Source organism: Polyodon spathula, chromosome 4 (assembly GCF_017654505.1).
Source record: "Polyodon spathula isolate WHYD16114869_AA chromosome 4, ASM1765450v1, whole genome shotgun sequence".
Classification (NCBI taxonomy): Eukaryota; Metazoa; Chordata; class Actinopteri; order Acipenseriformes; family Polyodontidae; genus Polyodon; species Polyodon spathula.
Window position 1 is genome coordinate 88,460,328 of NC_054537.1, and position 27,089 is coordinate 88,487,416.

Sequence of the window (27,089 nt, forward strand, 5' to 3'; positions counted from 1 at the left end):
CCCGCATCATCCTCTCTGATACTTCCTGCAACCAACATCTGTTAATGTACTTCAGTAGCAGCCAAGTAACTCCTGACCACCTCAACCCCTTTTAGGAAAGGGGAGGCATTGGAAAATAGGGGGTCACAAAAATGATCAAATGAACCACCAATACCTACATTTTGTAGTTTATTATGCAGGGTTTTTTTTTTTTTTTTTTTTTTTTTAGTATGCTTCACTGCACTTAGTGTATTTGATTTACCATCTGTGTCAATGCTTGCCGTGACTGCTCCGCATTCGATATGGAGTAATGTAAACTTTTATAAGGGTTACCTTGCACCAATTTGGCGTTGGCAGTTCAAGCTGAAAATGTGGTTGAATAAAGTCAGCAAACATGACACAAGAAAATGTCTGAACCCTCATTATCCTAATCAGCATACCTTTCAGTGAGCTAATCGTGGGAAGAGAGTAGCTGTGGTCAGCAAAAGCCTCCAATTGCAAATACTGATTTAGTGGCTTTTCTGTGCTGGTATAAATTATGTTGTAAGTGACATCATCATCATTATTAAATCATAATAACAGCTGTTAGTACATGTCATAGCTATTAAAAAAAAATAAAGACATTCATTCTACCACTCAATAATGTCTGATTTTCTTTTTTTTTGGTTATGATATTCTTGTTACATACTATATATCTTTAATGTATGACAGTTGCGCCATTGTAGGTATCAAATTAGACTAAAAGACACGATTATCCCATCTACTAACTTTTTTTTTTAACCCTTTTTAACACACCAAGTGCTGGCTAAGCTCTGAATGACATTACAAGTTGTTATCGTATGGTCACATTATTGATAAAGAGTAAAGATGACAGAAATGCCTTTTTTTAATTCAGTTTATGAAGTGTTTGTGGAAAGAAGGTATTGTGTATAAAAGGCTGTCCCTCTTGAGCGCTGAAATAAACCAAAGAAAACCTGTATCATATATAATGAATGTGTCTCAGTAGGATTTGTCTGGACCCTAGAAGTCTGCACGCAGCAGCTGGCAAATAGCTTAAATGCATGGCTAAGTTAACCACAGGCAGGATTTAAAACAAATGCATTGTGACAAACATTTATGGAGTGTTTACCTGCTTTGCTGACAATACCTGATAATTTGCAACTGGAAAACACATTAGTGGAAAAGTAAACATAGGGGTCTCTTATTACAAAAACAAACAAAAAAAGAATGTCACTATTATAAAAATACAGCACTGTAAGGAACTGATCCTGAATGACCAGTCATTATTTGCTTTAAAAACACTTTTTAGAGAGTTTTTTGTTTGTTTATTTTTTACTTTAGGTTTCTCAAACGGAATGTCTATAATTACACTCTTATACAAATTGTATAGTGGTCAGTGCATGATATTACAATGTTCTGCTGTTGCTGTACTATTCAAAGGAATAATAATAATAATAATAATAATAATAATAATAATAATAATAATAATAGAAAAAGCTGCAAAAAGATTTACTAGTTGTGCAACTGTGAAGATTACATAAAAACAAGCAAAATAAAAACAAGCAAAATAAAATGCTTGCTGTCCTTCTGTCCCAAATGAATACATAATCAAGGTGATTACTGCTGAAATGAAATGGGCTTTGAAAAATAGCGACCCAAAGCTATTCCAACCTTTAGGGATGCTAACTTTATGTGTATATACTCATGCAGTTGATGATGGACCGTAACGTGCATTTTTTTTTTTTTTTTTGCACAAAGTTGGTTTTCATTGCGTTTCAATAAATCCATGAAACAGAACCATCCTGTTTTGCAAGGCATAGATAAGATGCTATGGCAATATTGTAAGGTTTTGTCTGCATCTAAACCTATTTTTATAAACTTAAGCATTATCCCTTGAATATTGAAGATCTAAGAAACCTAAAACAATTTACAGTTGACTGGTAATATAGACTGAAGGAAAAGTAGTTTTACATACCAATTCATTGGTTTTTATAGGAAATTGATTTTCCTTAATGTTATTTCTTTTCCTGTGTGGACCTTTTTCTGATGGGATTTCATGCTGCAAACATCTGGTATCTGTCATCTCTGAGCTTCATATAAAGGAAACCAGTTCACTTAACTACAAACAAATGTGTTGTATTAAATGTCAGCACATTGAAAAACAATTAGAATTTCCCTAAAGACAAAATAAATTCTGTAGTTTTTGTGGTGGACATACTGCAGCTAAGAAAACTTCTAAAAAAAAATAGTATTGCAAACATTTATGTAAAATAAAAATAGTACGCATTGTTTCATTGTGAAAGGAAACTACTTGCAGTCCCCTTTTGTAAGCATATTTTTGTGTACCGGTAACTTGCCAGTCTTAGTTGCTGCCCTGGTAAAAGGCACTAACTTTTTCTTCCCAGAATCCTTCTGATATACAGTTCGGACTCTCTTATGATTATTGTCATAAAACTTTTGTTTCGTAGGCTGTTTTTGTGAAACCTAAATAAATCATATGGTTTCTATTGGTCTTTTTGATTTGTTCATACAAAACTGAAATTATGTAGTAAATATTTAAAACAAATTAAAGAAATAATTTTAATTGATTTGAATAAAGACAGAATGTTCTCAGATAATATTGTTTTTTTTGCTACAGCTATATTTTGTTAGCAGCCAGCTAGAAATACATTGACCTCTGTGGCTGTAGTGACCCTTGAATACAACCAGACCAGATTGCTAAATGTGCAAACAGTTGATAATGCCAGGGTTGTAAACTGTCTCATCTGCATACAGGACAGACGTTAACAGAAATAAAGCCTTAATTGCGGCAATAAAATACGAGTTTTGACCTGCATTCATAGCCAGGCAAAAACTGGTTGTGATTAATCATCTTGCTGTTTTGAAAAAGCACATTCAATTTACAGAGGTTGGTCAGGGCTGCTCTGAATGTTTAGATAAATGTTGTAGCAAAATAATTAAATGGTTATGTGTTGCTACTAAAGGGACACATGTGTTAAGTTGAAATCTCTCCATTGCAACCCTAGTCATATAGAAAGTTAAAATGTTTACATTTTATGTTTAAATGCATACATTTAGGGGTTGATTTGATACTCTGTCCGGATAATAGAATCACAAAATAATTACATTTATGCAGTCTATAACAAAAGACAGGTATGGGACGATTGTATTGATTTATAAAATTATAAATGACAGAGGTACATTTAACACAAGGGAAGCCTTGTAAAATTTTAGAGCTGAATGTTAGAAACAGAATCTTTTACCAGCTAAGGTAACAAAGAAAAACAAAAGAAAGGAGATTCTTCTGTATGGCATTGGTTTCTATCACATGGGGCAAACAGTGCACTTGGAAGAGATGAGCCTTTACAGGTCAAACGGTCACCTCCTGTTCCCAACAGTTGTTCTTTTGTTCCATTAGTTCTATTAGAAGCACCTTGGAATGCAATACATGTATACAGTAGTAAGATTTACAAGATGAAAATCAATAAAATGATCCCTGTTAATTGAATACTTAACATTACATCCTGAATTCATTGTACTGTACTGTAACTGTAAAACTGATAAAGAAAAAAAAGTCTTCTGCTGATTCTTTTTAAAGTTTGGTCCATTAGAGAACTTATACAGCTGGATTATTTTAATGTAGTATTATGACAACTCATCTCTGACACTATTACCAGATGGAACATTGCGTCTTTCATTAAAAATTTTATATAGTGCATTCTCTAAATTCTGAAATGTTTCATACCTTATTTTCCAGTCCAAATGCACTGTTCAGAAATTAATAATGGTGTCTCCATGTGCTCCATGTGCTTACTTATGCTTAGCAACTCCAACATTGTTCATGTGCTTTTTTAAAGATAAAAGTGCACTAGATAAGGATACACTAGTTAAAAAAGAATGTGTCTTTAATATGTCCCATTACCCAATAAGAGCCTGAGTGGTGTAAGAAAATAAATCCTTAGTGCTGAAGTTATACAGATCAAAACAGTGTGCTTAGAATCTTGTTTAGCCAATCTGAGTGCTTGGTAAATCCAAGCCATTTTGAAATGTCCAGTTTGAATGTTGCTACAGCCCATGTACTAATACTGAGGACTGAACAGCAAAAGCTCCTGATGTCAAGCCAATCGTGTAACAATGGCTGTTACTAAGCTACTTAGGGGAGGCTCAGTCTGGACTTGCTGGCCATCAGGGGCTGCTGATGGGTGACGAGTTGAACCCACATAATTTTCCTCCCTCATCCACAGGAGCGAAAAGACCAATATGCCCTGTTGACTCTTAGCCAACAACAGCCACTAATGCTAACCACGTGTGTATGACTCTCCCTGCACTTGAAAAAGTGACGCTTTTACTAGGTGAACTACTGGGGAAATACTGCTTATAGTCAACCGCTGAACCTCAAGCAGGCTGGTTTTTAAAGTCAACTTGTACAGATGTATTATAACAAGTATTATATTAAAAGCACAATGAATCTATTCAAAAGCTTTAAAAAAAGTGTCTTAGTTAAAAAAAAAGACTGGCTGTAAACTATGATATTAAGACATGTTGGGGCTTTTTAATGATATTGTAATTATGTTCTTCAGAAATGAAAAAGAAATGTCTACCATGAGGTTACAAAACAAATAAGGAATATAATGTAGACTCTTTTTATTATACAATTAACTTTTAATGAATTCAGTGACCGAGTACATTTTAAATGTGGGATAATAATAATGAACACCAAAAGCATTTCTTTCACTATTAGAAACACATGTATAGACCTAATACAAATAATTGATTTTAAACAATTTAAACAAATGTTAATCTTTCTCTTTATTAACACTCTCTATACATGCATTATTCATTTGACCACTCATTTCCCTCTATTGTCTCAAGCTACTAAACCTGAAGCAATTCACTTTTAACCAATTGGAGCCTTCGGGGAATAAGCTTGAAAAAAACTTTCAGTGGAACAACAGTAGTTGAACTCCAGTTTTTATCCAGCCCTCAGTCGACAGCCTGAAGAAGATGGAAGTGTCTCACAGCTGCTTGAAATCAAGAAGGATCTGGCTGATTTTGGCTTCTTTAGCCTTATTCCTGGTTATCTGTGATGCAAGATCGAAGGCTTCCAGAGGAGTAGCAGTTCCTTTTGTCTTTGATCCGAAGGCATTGTGTGACCCTCCATGTCAACATGCAGGGCTTTGCATTAGGAACAGCACCTGCTTCTGCTCCAAGGGCTATGAGGGGGAACTATGCCAATATGGTAATTTCACATTTCATTATTTTACTTATGTTATGCCTTTCTTTCCTCTAGAATATTCTTGGCACATTTTAAAATTATTTAAATGACCTATGTTTTGATAAATCTTAAAAGCACAAATTTAATTGATTTAAAAAATGTGATGTTTCCCCAAGTACATAATACATATGAGATGCATTTCAGAAAAAGAAAATAATCTCTGATATATATATATATATATATATATATATATATATATATATATATATATATATATATATATATATATATGAATTTGTCTTTATCTATTTCCGCATACAGTGCCTTTCCTTGATTTAGCTGTGAGTGGCACATCCCTTATAAACGTTTATCATAGTTAAAGCATAGTAGAAACATTGACATGCATTGTAAAGCCCAGAGGGGTACTGTATAGTAAAGCATAAGGTAAATGCATAGTATAAGTAAACTTTTCTAAGGGATGGTTGAGTTATTCGGTGTTAGCAGAGTTACACATTATGTGAACAATAGGCTGCTGTAGGGTTTAATTACCTTATTTTCTAATTTGCATGATTGAAAAAAAAAGAGGTTAACCTAATCACTTTTCCAGATTATAATGAGTCCTACTTTTCTATTGTTTTGTGTCATCAATATAGTGCTGAATTTAAAAGTATTAATTAAAACATAATCAATGAAATAACTAATGTATCAGCTATTGTTTTGTAGCTAACTGTTATCCAAAGTGTAAAAATGGGGGAGAGTGTCTCCGGCCTGGAAAATGCAGATGTCTACCGGGATATGGAGGAAAATACTGTCATAAAGGTAAAAAAGAAATATATATATAGTTCCTTTTAGAGTTCAGCTCAGAAAATTAAAAAATACCACTCATAAACAAAACAATGAAAATAATTTATGAGATTTTGATTCCCAGCTGTTCATAACATAACTTCATTACCGTCTTATTGTTATTCAATACAAAAAATAAGAATCTGATTGACAACAATGTACAACCTATTTCAGAAAAGAGAAAAACACCTGGCAATGCTACAAAACCAAAAATAAACATATTTACAAGTGTTGTTGACCTTTACAACCAAATAAATTACAAAAACTGTTTGTGCATTCTTGATTCTAACGCAGTGTACATTTGTCTAAAGAATTACAATAAGGTGACAAACGAATGCCAAAGAAGTTGACATGTTCTCACTGAGCATTTCAAGAGAGTTTGCTGCTGCAATACTGTGCCTTTATGTTTGTTTTGCAGTAACTTGTGAGGGCGGGTGTTGGAACGGTGGTGAATGCATCTCTGTGAACAGCATTGTGAAGTGTCTTTGTCCCTCTAGCTGGACAGGCTCAAAATGTCAAGATGGTAAAGGACCTACTGTTTACATTTAATTATCATGCATGTGAAATCAAATCCTTTAGGGCTGCAATTTCCCATCTGGACTGGCGAAAGACCTTTTCTTGGCAAAGCCTTTCTTACTGAAAGCTCAGTGGCAGTGAGTTTATATCTTATGAGACTCTAGTGTGCCCATCAAAGATTAAACAGCAACACCTAATTTGTTCCCAGCAATCTGTCCCCAGGGATGCAGAAATGGTGGAAGTTGTGTTGCTCCTGGTATCTGTAGCTGTCCAGAAGGATGGGTGGGAGGAGCATGTCATAAAGGTAAAATGTATACATGAAAACAGAAGATACAGCTTGGGCAGATTGTACACATGGAATGTATTTTTAATAGGCCAAAAGTAGAACTATTTCATGGGAAATGTCTAAGCATGTTTTTTTTTTTTTTTTTTTTTTTGTCATTTCTTTCCTTTCAATAAATTGAACCAGTCAGCTAAATTCCATGTACAGTACCATTCAGTTTATTGACACTAGATTTTTTTATGAAATAATATTTGTAGTGTGACTCTTTCTTAGACTGGCTAGAGGTTATTGTCAGCAATTCAGTATGAGGAGAAAATAATCATATCAGCTTTTTTTCCCCCCAGCTATTTGCCGACATCCTTGTCTTAATGGAGGAAAGTGTGTTGCTCCAAATGTCTGTAGGTGCCGTGGCCCTTATTCTGGAGCGCAGTGCAGAGAGAAGGAGGTACACTGAACATTTTCTGGCAAGACTGAATCTGTCCAATCATTTTAACAAAGCGTTTGTTTGGAATAGTAAATATTAGGAAGACACACTGATTGGATAGGCATATAAGAAAAGCATTGTTTATTAAACTGAACTGTATCACAGTGTTTTTGTTAGTCATTAATTTCCTAATTGTAACTTGATGAATTTTTATATAACAAATAAAAAGCATTGTTTGGGTTTAAGTGTTTTTTTTTTAACTGTATATAAAACATGTAATAGACACTTGTTCAATATAACAGCTTGTTTTGTGAAGTCTTCAGTTTTAATAACATGTGTGTCTTTTATGTACAAAAAAATAAATACCAGAAATAAATTGCTTGAAAAATTGTGAATAGGTCCCAGTATCCAATGGTAACGTAACCTAAGCATGAATCTCAATGTAAAGTTTAAGGTTTCTGTGGATGTGGTGGTGTACTGAGAAACTGGGGTTGCATTCCTTGTATCAGGGGGAAATGATTAATGTAAAAAGGGTTAGTTTCACTGAAATAATGATTAATCACATATATAAAAATCTACCTAAATTCATACCGCATTGTGGCAGTGTGGCTGGATCACTGTCCCTGTGAGGAGGTTCCGGAAGGCAGACTGACCCCCCCCCCTCCTTCAACTTGCCCACAAGAATCCACAGGGAAAAAGATGAACATGAGGGGAGGGGGTTGGTGTTTTAGGGGGGGAGGTGCCCGATTGCGGCCATGTATGCTGCAAACATCGGGGGAGGAATGTGGCAGTGTGGCCCTGCCATTGCAAATATTAGGTGGCAGGGAGGGGATTAAATTCCTCCCTGTCTAAACATGGGTGTTAGTTACTGTTGATGTTAGTGGTGAAGGCGCTTGTTGCTGTGCTGCTGTATGTTCCTCAATTTGTGTAGACCTGTTTGTTTGTTAATGTGTTTTGTTTGTTGTTTTTGTGATTATTAAGCTGCACATTAGCGCGTAAACCTGCAGCTTCTGTCTCTGATTCACCTTCCTGCCAGCGCCAGCCTTGGCCGTGATGCTACCACACCACACACATATGCAAAATAATTTGTATAACTTGAATTATACTTGTGCTGTATTTATATTTGAGTTTGGAATAATGCAAGGGTCCAGTAAAATAACCCAATATAATGACTCCCTGTGGTATTTTTATGGGGAAAGTCAGTTTACTATATCTATATGTAAGTGGCTACATACTGCTGGTAGCTGCAGATCCTGTGAAAATAAAAGAAAAACTTGTACATTGAAACCAGTTGCACATTATCTCATTCTAAAGCTTAAGAGATCTAGATTTAGGGAGATGGAAGAAGGATGCATTCTACAAATAACAACCACATTACATTTCCACCACCTCATATAAAGTAGCATAAACTGTCAGGCAGAAACAGTATACCATGCAACTTTATTTATTCTAAAACATACATTATTCAGTGTTCTTCTGATATAGATACAGCATGTTTGCTTAAACGAGGATGTTAGTTTTATATATATATATATATGGCATGCAAGATTACTGTATTCAGGCTCCTTGCTGCGTGTGATTTACATTTCTAGGTTTACACCCTTTTGTCCTTCTTGGAGGATGAATCATTCATATTAAAAGCACAGGATTGTTTTATCTTAATGTACTCTCCTTCCAAGAATAAACCCTAATAATATAGTACTCCGATGTATGCAGCATAAAAGTAGACATGTCACATAGGCTTTCACATCTTCAAACAATGATGGGACCATATCAGGACAGCTTTCTTTTATTCCAGTCAGACCTGTCCCAAACAAGCAAACCAAATGATAAAGGTAGAATTGCATTATGTGTTCTTTGGTGCATTTAATAGAGAAGATGAGGAAACCAGCAAAAGCAATACCCAATTCCCAAAGCATTTTCCAGCCTGCTGCTTCTACCTGTTATTTCCTTCATACGAAACATACATTGTAGAACTGTACAATAATTTGACAGTATGAGCTGTGACAACAATGATAAAGAAACACATCCTTCAGCACTGACCCTTTGTTTTTAAAGTTTATAAAACAAAGAATAGGTTGAGGAACACATAAAATCAGAATTCCATGTTGAATCTCAGTTGTCAGTTACTTTTCTTGTGGAAGTGAACCGGGAAAAAGGACATAGACATTAAGAAGTTAATGCCTATTTAAATTCCATAATGCAAATATTTTAACATGCAGGCACTTCTCACTAAACACTTAAATCACTTAATTGTGATTATAATACACAACATGCCAGTCATTCTGTATTTACTGCATATATTATGTAAATGTACTGCATAGTTTATACCATTTAAGGTGAGGTGGGTATGGAAATAACTGGGGAAAAGGTAAATGTACATCGTTTGAATAGCGAGAGCAAGACTACATTTCCCAGAATGCCTGTGATCAGAGAAAAGCTAGGTAATTGAAACACAGAGTTTCTTAATGAGACACAGCTGTCTGTAATCAAGCTGACAGGTATATGAAGACGGGATTACAATACAAGGATTGTCTGTGTTAAGGCTGAGACGGGGTTACAATACATAGGCTGTCTGTGTTAAGGCTGAGACTTGTTCATAGACCTGGTGACTACTGTTGTTTGAAACACTGGAATGTATCTATTAAATTTATTTCTTCTTTGTTCCATGCAACGTAGTTCTGTTAAATCAGTAAACGGCTTTAGCTGTCTGGTTGATAGCTAAGAGTTATTTAAAGTTTAGTTAGTGCTCCCGTACAGTTAGGTTTCGGTTTGTTTGTTTTATTTTGCTTTTGTTTTATGGCCAACCTTCTGCGAAAGAGTGTCGTTTACATGAAAGAGAGAAAACACACTGTCTATTAATAAATACTGTATATAGGATGTAGAAGAACTTGCTAGAGGGTAGTAGAAACAAAAACTATTCAGCATTTTAAAATGAAATAAGAAAAGAACCTAAATATAAGTTGTTTATTTAAAATATACATGATTTACAATTCAGTGGATACATTTAAAAAAGTCCCTTACAGTTATTGCAATTACACAACATATAACAAATACAAAATGTGGAACCAATAAAAATAAACAAAAATACAATGGGTTTGTTTTAGTCAATATTTAAATACATATATACAAGTTTTACATAGCAACTGTTAAGTATTAATTTGTGATTAATTTAATGTCCTAGCTGATTGGAGGTTCACACTGACTTATTCATGTTGAACCCTGTAAGAATGGTCTCAGGAAACATGCCTGTGTCACATGTTTAATTTCTTTTTTTGGGAAGAACATGGTATAATGATAGAAATCATTTGAAAGGGTTTACATAAAATGACAGTATAATAAAATGGCCTAATAGCAGTACTAAATATATCAAAGCAATGCTGACAGACCAATGAAATAATGTGCAGGTCAGATTAAGATCAGCAGGCATATGTTCAAACAAATTGTAAGGGGTGATAATTCTTTCCGCCCTGTTAAAATTCAAACTGGGAAGGTTCTGACATTTCTAACCATTGTGTGGGTGAAATAAATGTTTCCCAATCAATTCAAGAATGTATTGAAACATATATCTAATGTATAGGCAATCCTGTCACAAATATTCAGTTTGCTGTAATTTGGCCAACAGATTTGGTCACCAGGATTTTTCAGACGTAGTATTCTTTTTTTTTTTTTTTTAGAATACCAGTACAGAGTATATGCCTAGAAAAGTCCATTACTGGATGCAAATGTACAGTCTGTGTCATCTTACTGTCAGATATTACATTGCTAAAAACAAAAACAAAAATACTATCAAATAAAAGCACTGTAGACAAAACATGAGTGAACATTAAAAGAAGTCTGTAGAAACTGTGACAGTTATAAAATACATACACTCGAAACCCACACACTTCATGGCTTGAAACCACACCTGATAACATTCTCAGTGGGGATTTGTATTTCCCATCCTTCTTCCAAATGAATAATCATTTAGGAGAACACTACAGATGCTGTACCATGAGGTACTGAGAACAAGACATACACAAGGAATACAAAGGAAAAAAGTTTGGTTTCTAAAATTAAAAAAATATACTAAAATAAATAGTTCACATGTGCTCTTAACATGGAAGTCATATAACCCAGTGCCAAAAAATCTGAAAGTATGCCCTTTTCCCTTGCAATTGTTATGTGTATGTTATTGGGGGTGGCCGCATTAGGTACTAAATCCCATTTATCCAAGCTGAGCTTGTACCTGTAAAAACATTAAGAAAAAAATAATAAAACGATAATGGCATTAAGACTTCACGAGTCATCAAATGCAGGCAGAATCTTGTGAAGTTTGTTGCTGCTTTATAAAAGTGCATTTGGAATTTATTACTTCTTGAAAAAACAGTGGATAATTAAACCTCAACATAAATGCATGCAACTAATCATTTGAATGCTTTTGTATATTTCAACTTCAGTTCATTCCCCCCTTAAAAGCATACTGAGTTGTAACATGTTATGCACAAGACAATCTGGCACACATGGCTGTTAAGGGGTAATAAATATCTTCAGAAAAATAACTAGTAATTTATAAATTTGAACAACAGGTTTGAGTGATGAATTATGTGGACGAAAGACATTTTTTAAAGAACCAGAATGCAAAAGCTACACTGTTTCTGGGTATACATGTATGCATGTTATTACATTGTGTTTGAACATACACTGTAGATGCATTATATTATTGTTCCGCTGTGACACCAACCTTTTTCCCACATGTATCTCCAGTGTATCCTGGGCGACAAGCACACTTGTTTGGAAGCACGCATCTGCCACCATACAGACATCTCTGCTTACAGAGGGCTGGGAAGAAGGATAGTTAAAGCTTTTGTCTTTACGGTAAATTACAGTGTGATCTTAAAAAAACACAAATAAGGTTTAGTGATTACTGAATATACAAGGCTTACGTGTGTGGCACTGCAACCCTTCCCATCCACCAAGACAGTGACAAGTATTGGGTCCCACACATTCTCCTCCATTTTTACATTTCTGCAGGCAGACAGCTGGATACATAGAAACAAAAAAGCATCACTTCCAAACTGAAACTGCAATACGGAAGCCACTACGATAGGTCAGAGGTCAAGGTCACTAGTAAACGAAACACTTAAGACGGGATGTGCCTACCCACTGACCCCTTCTGAGTGCCCCACCCTGCCCATTACAGGTGGTTGCCATGCTGAGGCGCTAGGGAGACCACACTAAAGTAACCATTACATTTCAGCCATCAACACCGGGAGTCAATAGGAAATCCACATTACCTGCATATAGCACATCGAAGCTACGACTTGGTTTGTTCCCATCACAATTTTTTTATCATGTCGAAAGCTGGGTCCAAAATTAGCATGAAGTAAATAACAGTTACTGTCATGTAACAAAAAACTGTCTAACACTGTCAGAAAGTACATGGAATAATTACATTTAAAATCATAAAAATTTCCTCAGACTTTCTTCTTTTTTTTTTTTTTTTTTTTTTTTTTTTTTTAAGACTTGAAATATCGATCTGGTCGGCCATTGCCTCCTTTGCACGCTCTGTTATTTAGTACCAAATGCAGCCAATCAACAGCTCTAAACCTGGGATAGAGCGTGGTTGTGTTGGAACTACTGCACACCCTGTTGTGTGTTACTGCTTATATCAAAGGTGCGCAACCAAACTTTTATCATGGGCCACATAGCCAGAAAACTAGTTTAACCTAATGTGTATAGTGAGCTGCACATTACTAAAGAATAAGTTTAACCCTTAGCTGCAAAAAAAAAAAAATATATATATATATATATATATACATATACATATACATATACATATACATATACATATACACACACACACACACACACATAGAATTACTGTTCATTTTATTTCGGACTGCACAACACACATCGCAAACAAAAATATACAAAATACACAAAACAATTAAAAACAAAGCATTACTACCATGTTATACCATATACACACACTGCACAATAATAAAAGGAAATTAAATATCTACTTGCTAAAGGTGTTTTTATTTAGCAGACAATTTGTTCAGTTGTAGCAAGCAGCAATGTAGCAAAAGACACAGGGCAGTGACGTCACTTCCCTAGCAACAAGCCTCCTATGTTGGAAATGGTTTTCTTTCAATGCAGCGGGTTTGTGCATTTGCGAAAGGAGTGGAAGACTTGAAATTAGATTGAATTAGTTGGAGGCAAGCTGATGTGAAGTAATTACCTTTCGCTGTACGAATTAAACTGATGTGCAGCTTTTTATGCGAAAAATGTGAAAAAGCAAGTCAAAGTAAAAATATATATATATTTAGGATATATTCATAAGTGAAATAGAATTAATACACTGGGCCGCAGTCAGACGATAAACGGGATGCATGAGGACCACGGGCTCTGTGTCTGTGTATATATATATATATTTACAAACACACACACACACACACACACACACACACACACATATACACTCTAAGAAGCAAGCTTAAGGAAAAATGTAAAAGAATTAATATAGAAAACTTACGGATATTACACCTTTTCCCCCTCCATCCAGAAGAGCATGAACAGACATTAGGACCCACACACTTCCCCCCATTCATACAAAGTGGATCACAAACACCTAAATAAAGATACACATGCAATCAATAAAAATAATGCATTAAACAAACACTTTCAAGTTGCTTTGATTCATTATTTGCAACTCTTTAGGATTTTTTGGTTCCTGAATATCCAGGAGACATTAGCTCTGTTAACATAGGAAGTGTGTTATGTTATAAATGTTTCTATTTTGTAGACTGAATAAAATAATAAAGCTCTTACTTTTTTGACATTTCTTTCCAGTGTAGCCATCTGGGCAGGAACAAACATTGTTACGCATACAATGGCCACCATTCTTACATGGTGGACTGCAAACAGCTATAAAAAAATTAAAAAAAAATAAAAAAAACACAGCACTGCATTAATAGAACTCAGTTGTCCAATCAGCTAAGAATCAGAAAAACACTGACCTTTAATAATATAAGTAAAACAGACTCACCAATTTGGCACTGAGATCCATAAAATCCACTGGGGCAGCTGCATACATTTGGTTTTATACATGCTCCACCATTCAGGCATACCGGACTGCAAACAGCTGTGCAATCATCATCATCATCATCACAGAACAATTAAAGAACTGACACTAACATAACATCTTTCTCTCTACACAGAGTAACATACCACAGAGGTATAGAGTATATGCTTCATTAGTTAGACTTCTGTATAGACAAAGAGTAAGTAGTGGAGTTCCGAAAACAAACTGCGTTATACATCCCCACGATAACAACAGCTTTCTGTTCCATACCAGATTATGGATTGTTTTTGCTGTGTTACCTGTTTGACAATGTGGGCAATAATCCTTACACTATCAGTGCACTAGAGTGACCATTTTGAAAAGAGCTTTGAAAAAGTTGTCAGGATGTTACGAAGGAAAATAAAAATGACAGGAATGCTATTTACTGTTTTAGCAACAGTGGGGATGTGTATCACTATATTTTTTTGGAACCCTGCTTCTTACTCCAAGTTGGTTGACCAAGAACAATTATTACTAAATGAATGTTGCTCTTTTTTTCTTTTTTGTGTGTACTAACATTGACACAAATAAATGTATCGCTGTACTTGCTAGATGGGGAATCCAACATTACAATGTATGTGTAAACAGTAAATAAAAGTGAATATATCTTACCTGAGCTGCATGTAGGCCCATACCAGCCTGCCTTACACTTGCAGACATCTGGGGAAATGCATTCGCCTCCATTATCACAGTGTCTGTTACAAACCACTGAAAGATTTAAAATAAATAAATAAATAAAACAAATCAGAAAGCCAACAACATAGTAAAAAAAAAAAATACTGCATTTTAAAGCAAAAGACTGTTGTAAGATTCTTACTCGTTTCACATCTTGGTCCAACATAACCATATGGGCATGTGCAGAGGTTTCTCGCCAGGCAGGTGCCTCCGTGTTGGCACGGTGGATCACAATTGGCTGTAGTTACAGGATAAAATCTTGGGTTACTTTAAGGACTCACTTTTTCCTCAATCTGATTTAAATGCAAATTAATGAAGCAAAACAGTAACACAATGATACTCAAGATTACCATATTTTCTTCCTGTCATCCATAACTAAAACATACATTCTAAAGGAGTAAAGAAACTACGTCAAGCAGACAAACCTAATGACTTCATAACGAAATCACTAATGAAGGAGCTTTCTGAAACTGTTGCATACTTCATTCATTTATTGTAGCTTCTTTAAAGTTTTACTTCAATTTTGTACAGGGCTGCACCAGTAATCTGGGTTCATTAAAATAGATGCAGACTCATTTTTATTTTTAAAAGTCAGCCATTCTCAATATTAAACTATAATTATTTTGAAATGTAATTTACCTTCTTCACAAGTTGGACCCCCATATCCTAGAGCACATTCACACACATTGGGCTTTATACATTTTCCACGATTCTTACAGTCTGGGCGGCACACAGCTGTATAACAAAAAAAAATGTATTACGACAGCTGACATATAAATATGGCTTATTAGAAATGAACAAAATGGATGAACCAGATTTTCTTTACCAATGTGACAGTTATATCCCATGTATCCAGGTTTGCATTTGCAGGTATTTGGCAATGTACACTCCATATTTTTGCCACAAGGATATCGGCAGATGGCTGTAATGAAATGGCATATGCACATTTTACTTCTAGGTGTAACTATTCACTTTACATATTTCCATAAAGTACAGCCTTTAAAACATGACATTCTGCAGTGGTTTATTATTTAAATGATTCCAGTAATCTTTATGGGCCAGATTCTCTCATAGTTTTTTACTCGTTATTAACAGCATTACAATTCTAAAATAAACAAGAAATATTTCATTCAGGACAGAGAATCCGCAATGTGGATGATTTAAATTGCAACTGAACAGATGAATTAATGACAGATGATGAATTTGACTGGATAAAATGCCAATGCCACCTGCCCCCAAAAAATAGGAAAAGGATGAATGAAAAGTAAGCAGCTGAGACGCAGGCCCACCCCCCGCGCATGAAATGCACTGAGGGAGAACCCAGCCTCTCCAGCCTGCAACGCACCCTTTAGAAACTAAATATGAAGAGCCTGGCGTAGCTGAGAGGCCAAAAAAAAGAAGCAACATTAAGCAAGCCACACAGAGTTTTTATGGCACTTAGACATAATGTGCTGATTAGTGGGCGGATTCTCCTTCAAGAAATACAATCAAGTTTTCCAGGAATATTTGCAACCACCTAGATGAAATATGTGAGTTGTTTATTTATGGTATGGCAACTTCATTGCGTGTTTTGTTTTTCGTCTGAAAGGAATAGTTCTTAAAACTATTTGTAAAGATAGATGCATTGTAAGTAAGCATTAAAGCTTTGTTTGATACTGGTAAATTAAATAAAAACAAGTAAACTGCTTTTTCACAATATAAAATACCTTTGCAGTTTACTCCATCTCCAGAATAACCATATGGGCAGCGACCACATTTAAATTTCATTTGATGGGTCGGCTCACAAGGAACCCCAGGGAAACATGGGGACTCTGCACAAGTCATAGTCTTTGATGGTGTCTCCTCTTCAATCAATTCTGGTAGGGAAGCAATGCCAGACGAGCCAGATTTCCCCGATGAACCTTTCTGTGTAGTTGCAGGAACGTTAGCCCTTGGAATGCCTTTGTTTCCTGACACTCCATCTCTGGGTTTATTTCCTTTGCTTGTGTTGCTAAGTGACACTTTCTTCTTGCTTGAAAGGGGTCTTTCTGCTTTAGGTTTTGCTTCAAAAGTTTTCTCAGGTTGTAAAGTTCTGGTCCCCTGGGAGGAAGTTACCACTCCACTTTGCACAGTAGGTCTTTGTTGTGGTCTTACTAGCCTACTAGCTGAGCTGTGTCCAATGGATTTTGGGTCATTAGATTGAGTGTCGGAGGTCCTGTGAGGACCAGCAGGGTTTCCATTTGATGTGGTAGTGATTGCAGTAGTGAATGGAAGAACCATTGCTGGTTGTCTCCCTGTAAAATATTTTGTTGGCACAACATTAAAGTAGCACTATGAGAATAAAATAGTTAAATTATAATGCACTTGAGATTCCAAACCTTGGTTAAAATACATGCGCAGTTTGTGAATGGTCAGGGAAACAGACCTTCAATAAATATGTGCACTGGGGTAGAAATACACAGATAAGTTTAATATCATTTGTTGATCCTTGAATAAAAGGCTTACCAATCACTGGCATCCTACTGCAGCTATGCCCATTCCCAAGAAATCCTGATGGGCAATGTCCACAAGCAAACCCCACCTCTGGTGGTGTATGCTCAAAGCACTGTACTCCAGGGAAACAGGGATTGCTGGAACACCCATGTATAACACCTGTAGAACAAAATGAAGCTTTTGACACACATTGTACAAAACTACATGTTGTATATGGTTATTTAAGACTGAAAGCAAGCAGCATTTAAAAACATTTACATTCAAACTTGCATCCCAATTGGCTAATGCATTGGCATATGACCCAAAACAGTTTGTGCTGCTGCCCAAAGTCAATTAACTGAGCAGTCCAGAGTACCCTTTGATGCCTGTGACTTTGAGCATCATTAGCCACTCTCTGTCCCTTTTTCAATTAATTGTAAAATGCATATTAAATAATTGGTAATTCATGTGAAAGCAGAATGCATTATCCATATTTGAATGATCTTGATCACATGGATTATTATTATTATTATTATTATTATTATTATTATTATTATTATTATTATTATTATTATTATTATTACATTATATTTGCCATTATGTCTGTTTGTCAGAAGCTTTGAAAATAGACTATTACTTGCCAGAAGAACCTTGCTGTCCACCACCTGTCACTTCATCAGGAATACTGGTGTATAGGGCAGTGTTCTCAGTTTCAGAATTAACGTCATAGTCATCATCATAATCATTTTTATGATCTTCCTCATTGTCTCCCTTTGCATCATCCTCTTCCTCAAAGTCATATTCATCATCCTCAGAAAACTCAGGGATTTCCACACCACTTCTTTCAACTGCAAAATAAAAGAAGTTCCCAATGTTTTGTTAAGTAACTCCAGAGGCGACAGGATTTCCCCCTTCAGTTTAAGAATTTAAAATACTATAAGCTGTAGGTGCATTTCACCGTGGTTGCATACACACTGATCAATCTTCTAAATGTTTATTTATAATGAATGTACCCCAACAAGTTTAAAATAAATCTATATCTCATGGCTTCTTGAAGATCATGGGATATTTTGTTTACCTTATAGATTTACCATGAATTGGTTAAATAAAGTCAGGACATCCCTTATACTGTATATCCCTTTTTTGTTAATACAGTTATTTGGTGATACAAAGTTAATACAGTGAACATTCTACCTTTGCAAGTTGTACCATCTCCATGAAATCCTGGTGGGCACAAATCACACACATAAGTACCAAGTGTGTTCTTGCACTGAACACCCGGGAAGCAAGGTTTAGATTTGCATTCATCAGTATCTTCTTCACAATTTTTACCTTAAAGAAATAGGTTATATGCTTAAAGGTTGTGACACATTACTGACAAGTTATATGCAAAACTCTAAAATAACATGCAGAAAGACACATATGTTTATAATACATAATATCACTTGTGTTAAAAAGGGTAATTAACACATTTTAGAAAATTGGATAAGTGGTTATACAGAAACATGTGTATACCTACATTCTCTTTAGGAATAGTATTAGAAAATTATTTAAGTCAACTACTACATGAGATTACATACCTTTCAACCCAGAAGGGCATTCACAAGAGTAAGTGTTCAGACCATCCACACACTTGCCCAAACTACATGGATTTGACTCACAATCATCAATGTTAATGTCACAGCTTTCTCCTTCAAAACCAATAGGGCAGACGCAGAGGTACTCTCCAGATCCAGGAGGAAAGTTGATATTTGTTACACAAGATCCTCCATTCAAGCACTCACAGGGCTTTACAGCAACCTATGCCAACAAATCGATCCAATTTACTTCAAAAACGCCATATATTAACACAACTGATATACAACATGTACACCATGTATAGTATTGAATGATATCTGATAGCAAGTTGTAATACAGAGTCAACATTAAAAAAAGTCTGTATATGAATAAAATAGTTTGATATCTATGCTGGTTTCTTTAACAGTAGACAGTTTCATGAATATCACACTTTAATGTATGCATAAAGACAGACAGACCTTGTGAGTTAAAGTACTCTACTATTCTGCATGATTTTAGTGAATTCTCTTGTGTTACACTGCTATCCAATGGTAATTACAGTATATGTGTTCTTTAAATCTATTGCCCCCTCTTGTGGTTCAGATTATCCATTTGCATTGGCTATAATGATCACATAGATATTATGTTCCAAATCTATCGATGAAAGACAGTGGCCGGCAATTGTGTAGAATGTGGTATGTTAAGCATATGTTTATAAAAAAAGAGATGATACATCCTCACCTCCACAGATGATGTGGTTTCAGCATTACAGTCATCTGTCACAGAAAATATGAATATCTGTGAAGTGTGTGACACTGCTTTCCAAATGAGAAGTCCTGCAGGTGAGAGAACTGCATCTTCTGGTCCTGAGTCCAGTGTAAAAAGAACAGCGGAACCTTCTGGATCAGATGCCAGAAACTGGTACACAAAATTCTCTCCATAGAAGGTTTTTAGTCTTGCTTGCGAAGGCTGGAAAATTGGTGGCTCATTTTCTGTTAAAACAAATAAACAGAAATGCATGTTGCCTATTAATCGTCTGTTTCTTTTTAATTAACATTAGTTACTTTAAGCTTAAAATGAGGGCCAGGACCCTCCTCCAGACACTTCAGTTTGTCTAACTTTAGATAAAAGTTAAAAAGTTTGTCATTCTACTATGATTTTTTTTTTTTTTAATTTTCTTTACTCACTTTCAGTAATTGACCATGTGAATTTGGATAAATCTGGCCTGCACAGCAAGCAGGGGCTGGTAGGGTTAATATCACCTTCTCCATAGCACAGTCCATCTATATTGCAAGTCTTTTCCTTTAAAAAAAAAAAAGTACAAATGGTCAGTCTTTAGATTAAAAATAAAGAACAGAATAACTTATAGCATGTCCATATATACATGTAGGAAATATAGGAAAATATAGGAAATAATTACACATATTGTACACTATTGTAACCTGCCAAGGAGAGGATAAATAAAATATATAAAAAATACAGTACTAGCTATTTCAACATTCAAACATAGTTATTGTGTTACCCATACCTTTAATGTGCATAGTCCATCAGAACGGTTGAGTTCACAGACTTGACAAGCCCCATCAAATATCGTTAATGTCTTTGGGTTACTGTACCCATATCCATCAGTAGAAACCTGTTAAGCAATTTTCAAAAATGAAAAATAATCCAATTCAATACTTCAGAGTTACTTACTTAAATCTACTGAATTACTTACTTTGATTTGCCACCTAGCAATTGGCTTATCATCAACCATGTCAATGTTCAAACTGTCTGACGAATGGCCATTCTCTGCAGGTAACTGACAATCCAATAGTGTGTTACTTAGGAAGGTAGCTGTTGTAAGTCGTGGCTCTCCTAGAATCCACTCCCCAGAAATGTACTGTTCATAAAGGAAAGGACAACACAACTGATTATATTAGGATGAAAATGAAATAATAATTAAACATACCACACTAGAAAGACTAATATAGCTTATTTCAGGTTAGAGGTGTTGATTGCTGTTCAGAATGTGCACGTAAGTAAAACATTGTTCTTTCCATGATGAGGCTGTCGTCAGGGACTGGATAAGTGATCTTCACACACTTGTGCTGTGACACTGTGCTATAGCGTGCAAGCCTAGGTATTTCCAACTTCTTCAAAGTTCACTGTGAGCAGAATAGTTAGGGCTTCTGATTTTCGGTTTTAACCGATAAAACACCCCCGATACAAAAAAAATGAAATTGGTGGATAGCCAATAAACACCAGGAAAACTGTGGAAATGGTTAATCAATTCACGCTGACTTTACCCTTTCCCATTAAAAAATAAAACGTACTACAAAAAAAAGAATAAATACATGTCCCAGTTCTGCAACGCAATGTCCTGCCTTCCTGACTTGTATCTATCATTGATTCATTCTGAATACTTTAAACCCGCCCCAACTACTGAGTGACAGCACATTCCTACATTTCTACTGGAGACTCTGCTTGCAAGATTTAAAACGAGATTACAATTAGTAATGGAGGCTTGTTAGCAGGATTTAAAGCTGTACACAGTTAAGATACGTAGGATTTAAAACGGAATTGTGGCGAAATGAACAAAAGAATGTGCCCGTGACCGTAGGGATTTCATTGTGGAAGACAGCAAAGGAAAGAAGGTACAACTTATAGTAAGTGTGCAAGTACTATCGAGTTAGTACTATACATATTTTGACAGAAATTAAAAGCTCAAGCACTTTGGAAAGTAACTGAAAACACTCATTTCATACAGTATATAAAAAATGAAAGCCCCGAAAAAATAGGATTTATATAAAACCTGAAAATAGCTCAAAATAAGCACTGAAAAACACAATTAATAAAAACCAAAAAACAGAAGCCATAGCATGCTTGCTGTTCAGAATGTGCATGTGAAGAAAACATTTTTCATTCAATGATGAGGCTCCCATCAGGGACTGGATAAGTGATCTTCGCGCACTTGTGCTGTGACACTGTGCTATAGCGTGCAAGCCTTGGTATTTCCAACTTCTTCAATGTTCACTTTGAACAGAATATGACCAACAGAAATCATGGCTCCATAGTTTAGACCTTAAAATTGAGCAAAGTTGTTATATTTATTGGAAATCACATAGGCGAAATCAGTCAAAGGAATTTTAAGTTAATACATTGTGAGTTGGGTGTTTCGTATTATAAAAAACATAATTTTGCACTTATTCATGTTGCTCTTGCCCAGTCTTCACAAGGTGACATATCCTATTCCACAAGAGACACCCTGCAATGTATAGCAATACTTGTTTGGTTTATATTCTTTATTGTGATTTTTAACAATATTATCAGTTTTTAAAAAAAGTGTTTATAGACCTTGAACAGAGCCTACCTGTTCCTTCACAACTTCACATTTCTTCTCAAAAGAATCCTTAAAACTCTGACCGAACACCCTCACAGAAGTGCAGTCATACTGACGAACATCACACAGTCCAGCATTTTCCAGCTCAGTGATTTCCGGAAGCTGATCTTCGGAAATCAATCAAAAGAAAAATTAAACAAATATATTAGCTAAAAGGTTATCAGTTTTGGTACATTTTAAATACTATAGTGGTAATGATGGTAAAACTGCTTTCTGAAAACGTTTCTGTACAATAAGACTACATCGCACAATATTTTTTTTTCCTCTTGGCCTAGCTGAAACTTGAATATTTTAAACAGGTTCAAGTTTCCAACCCTTGTGCAGACTTAAATGATCTGGAGGACTGCCATGTTTTAAGCAACAGTTGTTCAAATTCTTCTCCATGGAATATCAGATTGCACTTAGAAATAGTAATTATCGGTTACTGAAATCAAGCCAAAGAGAATATAATTACTTCTGCTAGCAAAACATTTTTGCAACTTCTAACATAGTTAAGCATCAGGACAGAGTGTACAGTACACTTTATTTACCCTGAAAACAATGCTTACCAGATAAAACACTGCAGTCATATGAGCCGAAGCCTGGCCAGCATACACAGCCCCACTCAGCACACTGCCCATTCCCATTGCAAAGGTTTGGGCATTTTAGGAATGACAGTACATCTTCCATATCACCTAGGCCACCATTTTCCAAAAGCTTCCTTTCACAGTCATTCTCTAGCAATGGCAAGCCTGCCGTTGACCAGCTGAGGTCATCCTTGAGCTGCAGATCTAGAACACACATGTCTACAACATCCAAAATTCTTTTTCCAAGGAGATTCCCACATCCCGTGCCTATGCTAGAGTTGACTATGGTATGTTGGCACAGCTCAGTGGCTCTAGATTCAGTCAACCCAGAAAGGGTGGGCCAGGCAGGCAGGGTATCAGAGACTGCATCAGCTGTGTGGTCTTCAGGGAAGAAATAAGTGAAGCCTTCCACATCGGTTTGGCTGAGACTCTGGTATGGAAATGTGGAGAGATATTCATAAAATTCTTGCCGTTTCCATCTGTTTTGACCTGCTTGTTTTTCATGGTGGGGATTGTCATGTCTTTTGGATGCCCTGCTGCGAGTATGTTTTTCCATGTTGCTGTCTCTACTGGGATGAAAAAAAGGATTTCCATGTCCCGATATGGCTCCTTTAAACTGACTTTGGTTCAGATGATGTGCTTCTTCCAAAAGTGACCCTGGAGACTCTGAATGTTCTGTCTCAGCATCTCGCCTGTCTAATCCCCTGATCAGTTCGACTGAGTTCATATATTCTGCTGTGATGTCCAGGACTGGTATTAATGTTGACAGTCTTACATGTCCACTGTTTGTGCAAGATGAAGGAAACCCTGCCTTGGGAAACAAATCCAGCTTGTTAGCAGATTGATGTGTCTCCAGTGATTCGCTTCCACAGCTACAATAGGGCCCTTTCTTTGGTGAACTTCTAGAGGAAGGTGTGTTGTCAAACAAACTCTTTCCAGGTGCAACTCTGAAAAAAAAAGAAATTTTTTTTTTTTTTTTAATTATAAACTGTCACAGTTATTTTTAGGCATCTCTATTATTTTACTTTCTATTTTATTCAGTGGAAATCCCACTAAAAGAAGTCATCTTTGTGCACTTGCAATGTGCCATCATGTGCTGCAATGATTATTATATAAACTATTAATATGCCTCTATCCCCCAGGACCCTTTTATAGCACATGTACAATGTATTGTTAACAGCCGTGAAGTTATATTTTTGTGGACAATATAGCAGTTGATTGTGCTTTAGAAGTTAAAAGTGTTTTCTAATTTTAGAACCACAGGTACTGTAAAGACTTATATGACTTGAAAGTTAATTACTATACAATTGATATACTCTTACCTCCATTCATCAATAAATGCTACAGGATCTTGAAGTATGATGCTACCATCTGCACTGTGAAAATCATTCTCAGTCTGCCCATCAAATGTACCACATAAGCCTGTGGTATGTCTATAGTCAGAACCTGAAGCTCTAAGGGTTAAACTCATCCCCCAATCTGCTACATCAGCCCGGATAAAAGCTCCCGAAGAAAATGTGATCTAGGTAAAAAAAATAAAAAATAATATATAACAAGTACAAAATAAAATTAATTTGTGTTACGAGTTCCAGTCTAAAACTGCTATGGAAGAAGCAAAGGCAAGTGTTAATTGTCAATCGTCAGTTACAGTTTAAGCCTGTGAACTTGCCAAAAGCAAGTGCTGGATTAGCATAATTGAGGAATGAAAGCTGTCCGGGTCTCAGGCTCTTGTTAAACTTCTCAGAGCCTAAATGTGGTTTCTATTACTTGAGGAAATCAAATCCAGATGGAAATATTTCATACAACTATGGGACTTAATCACAAGAGTTATATTTGTCATTAGTGTGAATTCATGAAGACGATTTTAATCTGTTTACTCAAGGTTCAGGGCTCTGTGAAGTGCCTCACTTCAGTTGCCTTTCCAGCATTTAATGGTCTTTATTCAATTGATCTTATCAATGTCTGTTTTATATTACATGTGGTTTACATTAGAATTGCTTTTAGTGATGTAAATAAAGCCAGAAAGTAGATATGTCTTTCCACCAGTTCCAATTGTTTTTTGTGATTTTAATATCAATGTTAACAGCATAATTTAAAACATTTCATTTGATGCAATGGGGAAATGGTTTCACTCCACTGGTTTAAGTTACAATAGTAAATAGTTAATCCACTCACCGTTACTTTTCTTCCTTGGTAGGACTCAGTGATTCGGACACCATTACTAGCAATGTCTCTGTTCTTCACTGACAGGTGTGGCCTAGTCTCATGTAGCTGACCATTGCACATATCAAATGCAATTATGTCACCATTCTCTCTGGCTACGAAGCCACAGATACATGAAGCTGGGTAATGAAGGCTTCCACAGTCCCACTGGCGGACATGCACTTCAAACTCTCGGACCGTGCTCTTATACAGTACAAAGGTTCCAGTTTTATAATTATCGTACTTCCTATAACATGAAACAAATGAACGTTTTGTAAAAACGAAACCTGCTTAAATGAAAACAAGTAGCATCAATACAAACAATATACTATAAAGAGGTATTATAAACAGAAAGTTTGAGCATTTACTAGATGGACCAATGCATGAAAATCTATTGTTTGTTGCATTGTGTAAATTAACGGTGGCGTTTCTATGCATATTTTTTTTTTTAGCTCGAGACATTTGCTTGAGAAAAATTATTCATGTTAAATACCATCCAGTTCACCAACTATATATATTAAGGTGGAAGGCGGACACGCGTTGTCTTAGGACATAGCTGGGATCCAAAAAAAGGACGGGAATTAATTCAGTTACATTTAAGCAGCTCTTTATAGCAAGTGTATTCTCAAACAGCTGCTTTAATACTATAACAAGGGCATAATGCAGTTCATGGTAAGTGGTTTTACCCACAAGATATATACAACATGACAGGCCAGACACAGCACAAAAACTACACCACTGCTAACCATAAAACCGCCCACCAGCCACTACTTTCTGCTGTCTTGGAATCCACAGTAACGACTGACCCTTGCAATATTTACAGTGATGTCACTTAAGGGTAAACAAGCTTATTCACATTTACACGTGAAAGGAGGGTTTCCCAATGCGAAACTGGGCATGTATTTTCCCATGTGTTATTTCATTTACATGAGTAAATGAGATTTACCCAATCCCACTCTTTGGCTGTTTTTTCGGCCACAAGCAGATTTACATGAGTAATTCCCCCAAACGTGCATGCGCATCCCCATTTCACGTGTAAATTGCCCTGCACGGAAACCCCATGATTGATGCAACAAAAGACTTCCGGCAAGATCATGGCACTGAAACTAAAAAATAAAGTATCTCAATCATTTACCTGCCATCAAAAGTAATAATGTGAGGGTCTGTAAAGGAGTAGCAATAAGCAGAGGGAATATCCTTAACTGCAATCTTAAAAAAAGACAGAATGTTAATGTAATTATATTGTTACACACTAAACAAAGAATGTCACTTTAAACACGTCTGATGACTCTTCAGACAATATAGAAATTATGTTTTTTTACCTGAATCTTACCTTGGAGGAATTTCCTACTTTACAATGATCTTATACTGTATTTTTTATTTATTTATTTTTTAAGTAACCTATAATAAAACAACACTTAAAACGCATGCTACTTTTGATCATTTTATAAAAAATGTATGCCGATAAATATAGAGTAATAAAAAAAAAAAAACTTCCTTACTAAAAAAGAAAATATATACACAAATTGAAAACAACCTCTATGTGAATGTAGTATTAATCTTTACCAACCTTGGTGCCTTGTGGAGTATAGCCATTCCACAGAAAGTTATCACTAATAATAGGCTGCACTGCAATTTCAGTTTCTCTGTCTCCATCCTGTACAAAGTCCATCACTCCTGTGAAATAAACAGTAGCCGAAGCGCAAGTCCCTTCATGGCACGAAGCCTGCAGGAGTTCCACGTGGCACGAAGAAATGACCACATTTTGTCCAAATTGTTCAGCGCCTGGATAAAAATGAAACAAAAAAAAAAAAAAAAATATATATATATATATATATATATATATATATATATATATATATATATATATATATATATATATATATATATA

The 27,089-nt window shown here is 35.6% G+C and overlaps 2 protein-coding genes across 2 annotated transcripts in view; one reads left to right on the forward strand and one right to left on the reverse strand.

The window, feature by feature from the left end:
• Window positions 1-4,678: 4,678 nt before the first annotated feature.
• On the forward strand, window positions 4,679-7,636 carry vwde (von Willebrand factor D and EGF domains). The gene is made up of 5 exons (XM_041248946.1): window positions 4,679-5,218; window positions 5,918-6,013; window positions 6,456-6,560; window positions 6,762-6,857; window positions 7,181-7,636. Exons 1-5 carry the CDS (start codon window positions 4,984-4,986, stop codon window positions 7,288-7,290), a joined length of 642 nt encoding a protein of 213 aa, XP_041104880.1. The 5' UTR covers window positions 4,679-4,983; the 3' UTR covers window positions 7,291-7,636.
• Window positions 7,637-10,328: 2,692 nt separating this feature from the next.
• vwdel (von Willebrand factor D and EGF domains-like) overlaps window positions 10,329-27,089 on the reverse strand; it is a 28,774-nt gene continuing 12,013 nt past the window's right edge. The window contains exons 8-32 of the mRNA XM_041246767.1: window positions 26,769-26,983; window positions 26,334-26,407; window positions 25,172-25,445; window positions 24,319-24,518; window positions 22,979-23,943; window positions 22,401-22,537; window positions 20,766-20,930; window positions 20,577-20,684; window positions 20,236-20,350; window positions 19,790-20,040; window positions 19,072-19,291; window positions 18,686-18,823; window positions 18,133-18,339; window positions 17,525-17,689; window positions 16,747-17,313; window positions 15,867-15,962; window positions 15,680-15,775; window positions 15,183-15,278; window positions 14,978-15,073; window positions 14,291-14,386; window positions 14,074-14,169; window positions 13,778-13,873; window positions 12,186-12,281; window positions 11,984-12,081; window positions 10,329-11,488 (exon numbers count right to left, since the gene is read on the reverse strand). Coding sequence (XP_041102701.1) covers window positions 11,468-11,488; window positions 11,984-12,081; window positions 12,186-12,281; window positions 13,778-13,873; window positions 14,074-14,169; window positions 14,291-14,386; window positions 14,978-15,073; window positions 15,183-15,278; window positions 15,680-15,775; window positions 15,867-15,962; window positions 16,747-17,313; window positions 17,525-17,689; window positions 18,133-18,339; window positions 18,686-18,823; window positions 19,072-19,291; window positions 19,790-20,040; window positions 20,236-20,350; window positions 20,577-20,684; window positions 20,766-20,930; window positions 22,401-22,537; window positions 22,979-23,943; window positions 24,319-24,518; window positions 25,172-25,445; window positions 26,334-26,407; window positions 26,769-26,983 — 4,688 coding nt within the window. The 3' untranslated portion in view covers window positions 10,329-11,467. The remainder of the gene's footprint in view (window positions 11,489-11,983; window positions 12,082-12,185; window positions 12,282-13,777; window positions 13,874-14,073; window positions 14,170-14,290; window positions 14,387-14,977; window positions 15,074-15,182; window positions 15,279-15,679; window positions 15,776-15,866; window positions 15,963-16,746; window positions 17,314-17,524; window positions 17,690-18,132; window positions 18,340-18,685; window positions 18,824-19,071; window positions 19,292-19,789; window positions 20,041-20,235; window positions 20,351-20,576; window positions 20,685-20,765; window positions 20,931-22,400; window positions 22,538-22,978; window positions 23,944-24,318; window positions 24,519-25,171; window positions 25,446-26,333; window positions 26,408-26,768; window positions 26,984-27,089) is intronic.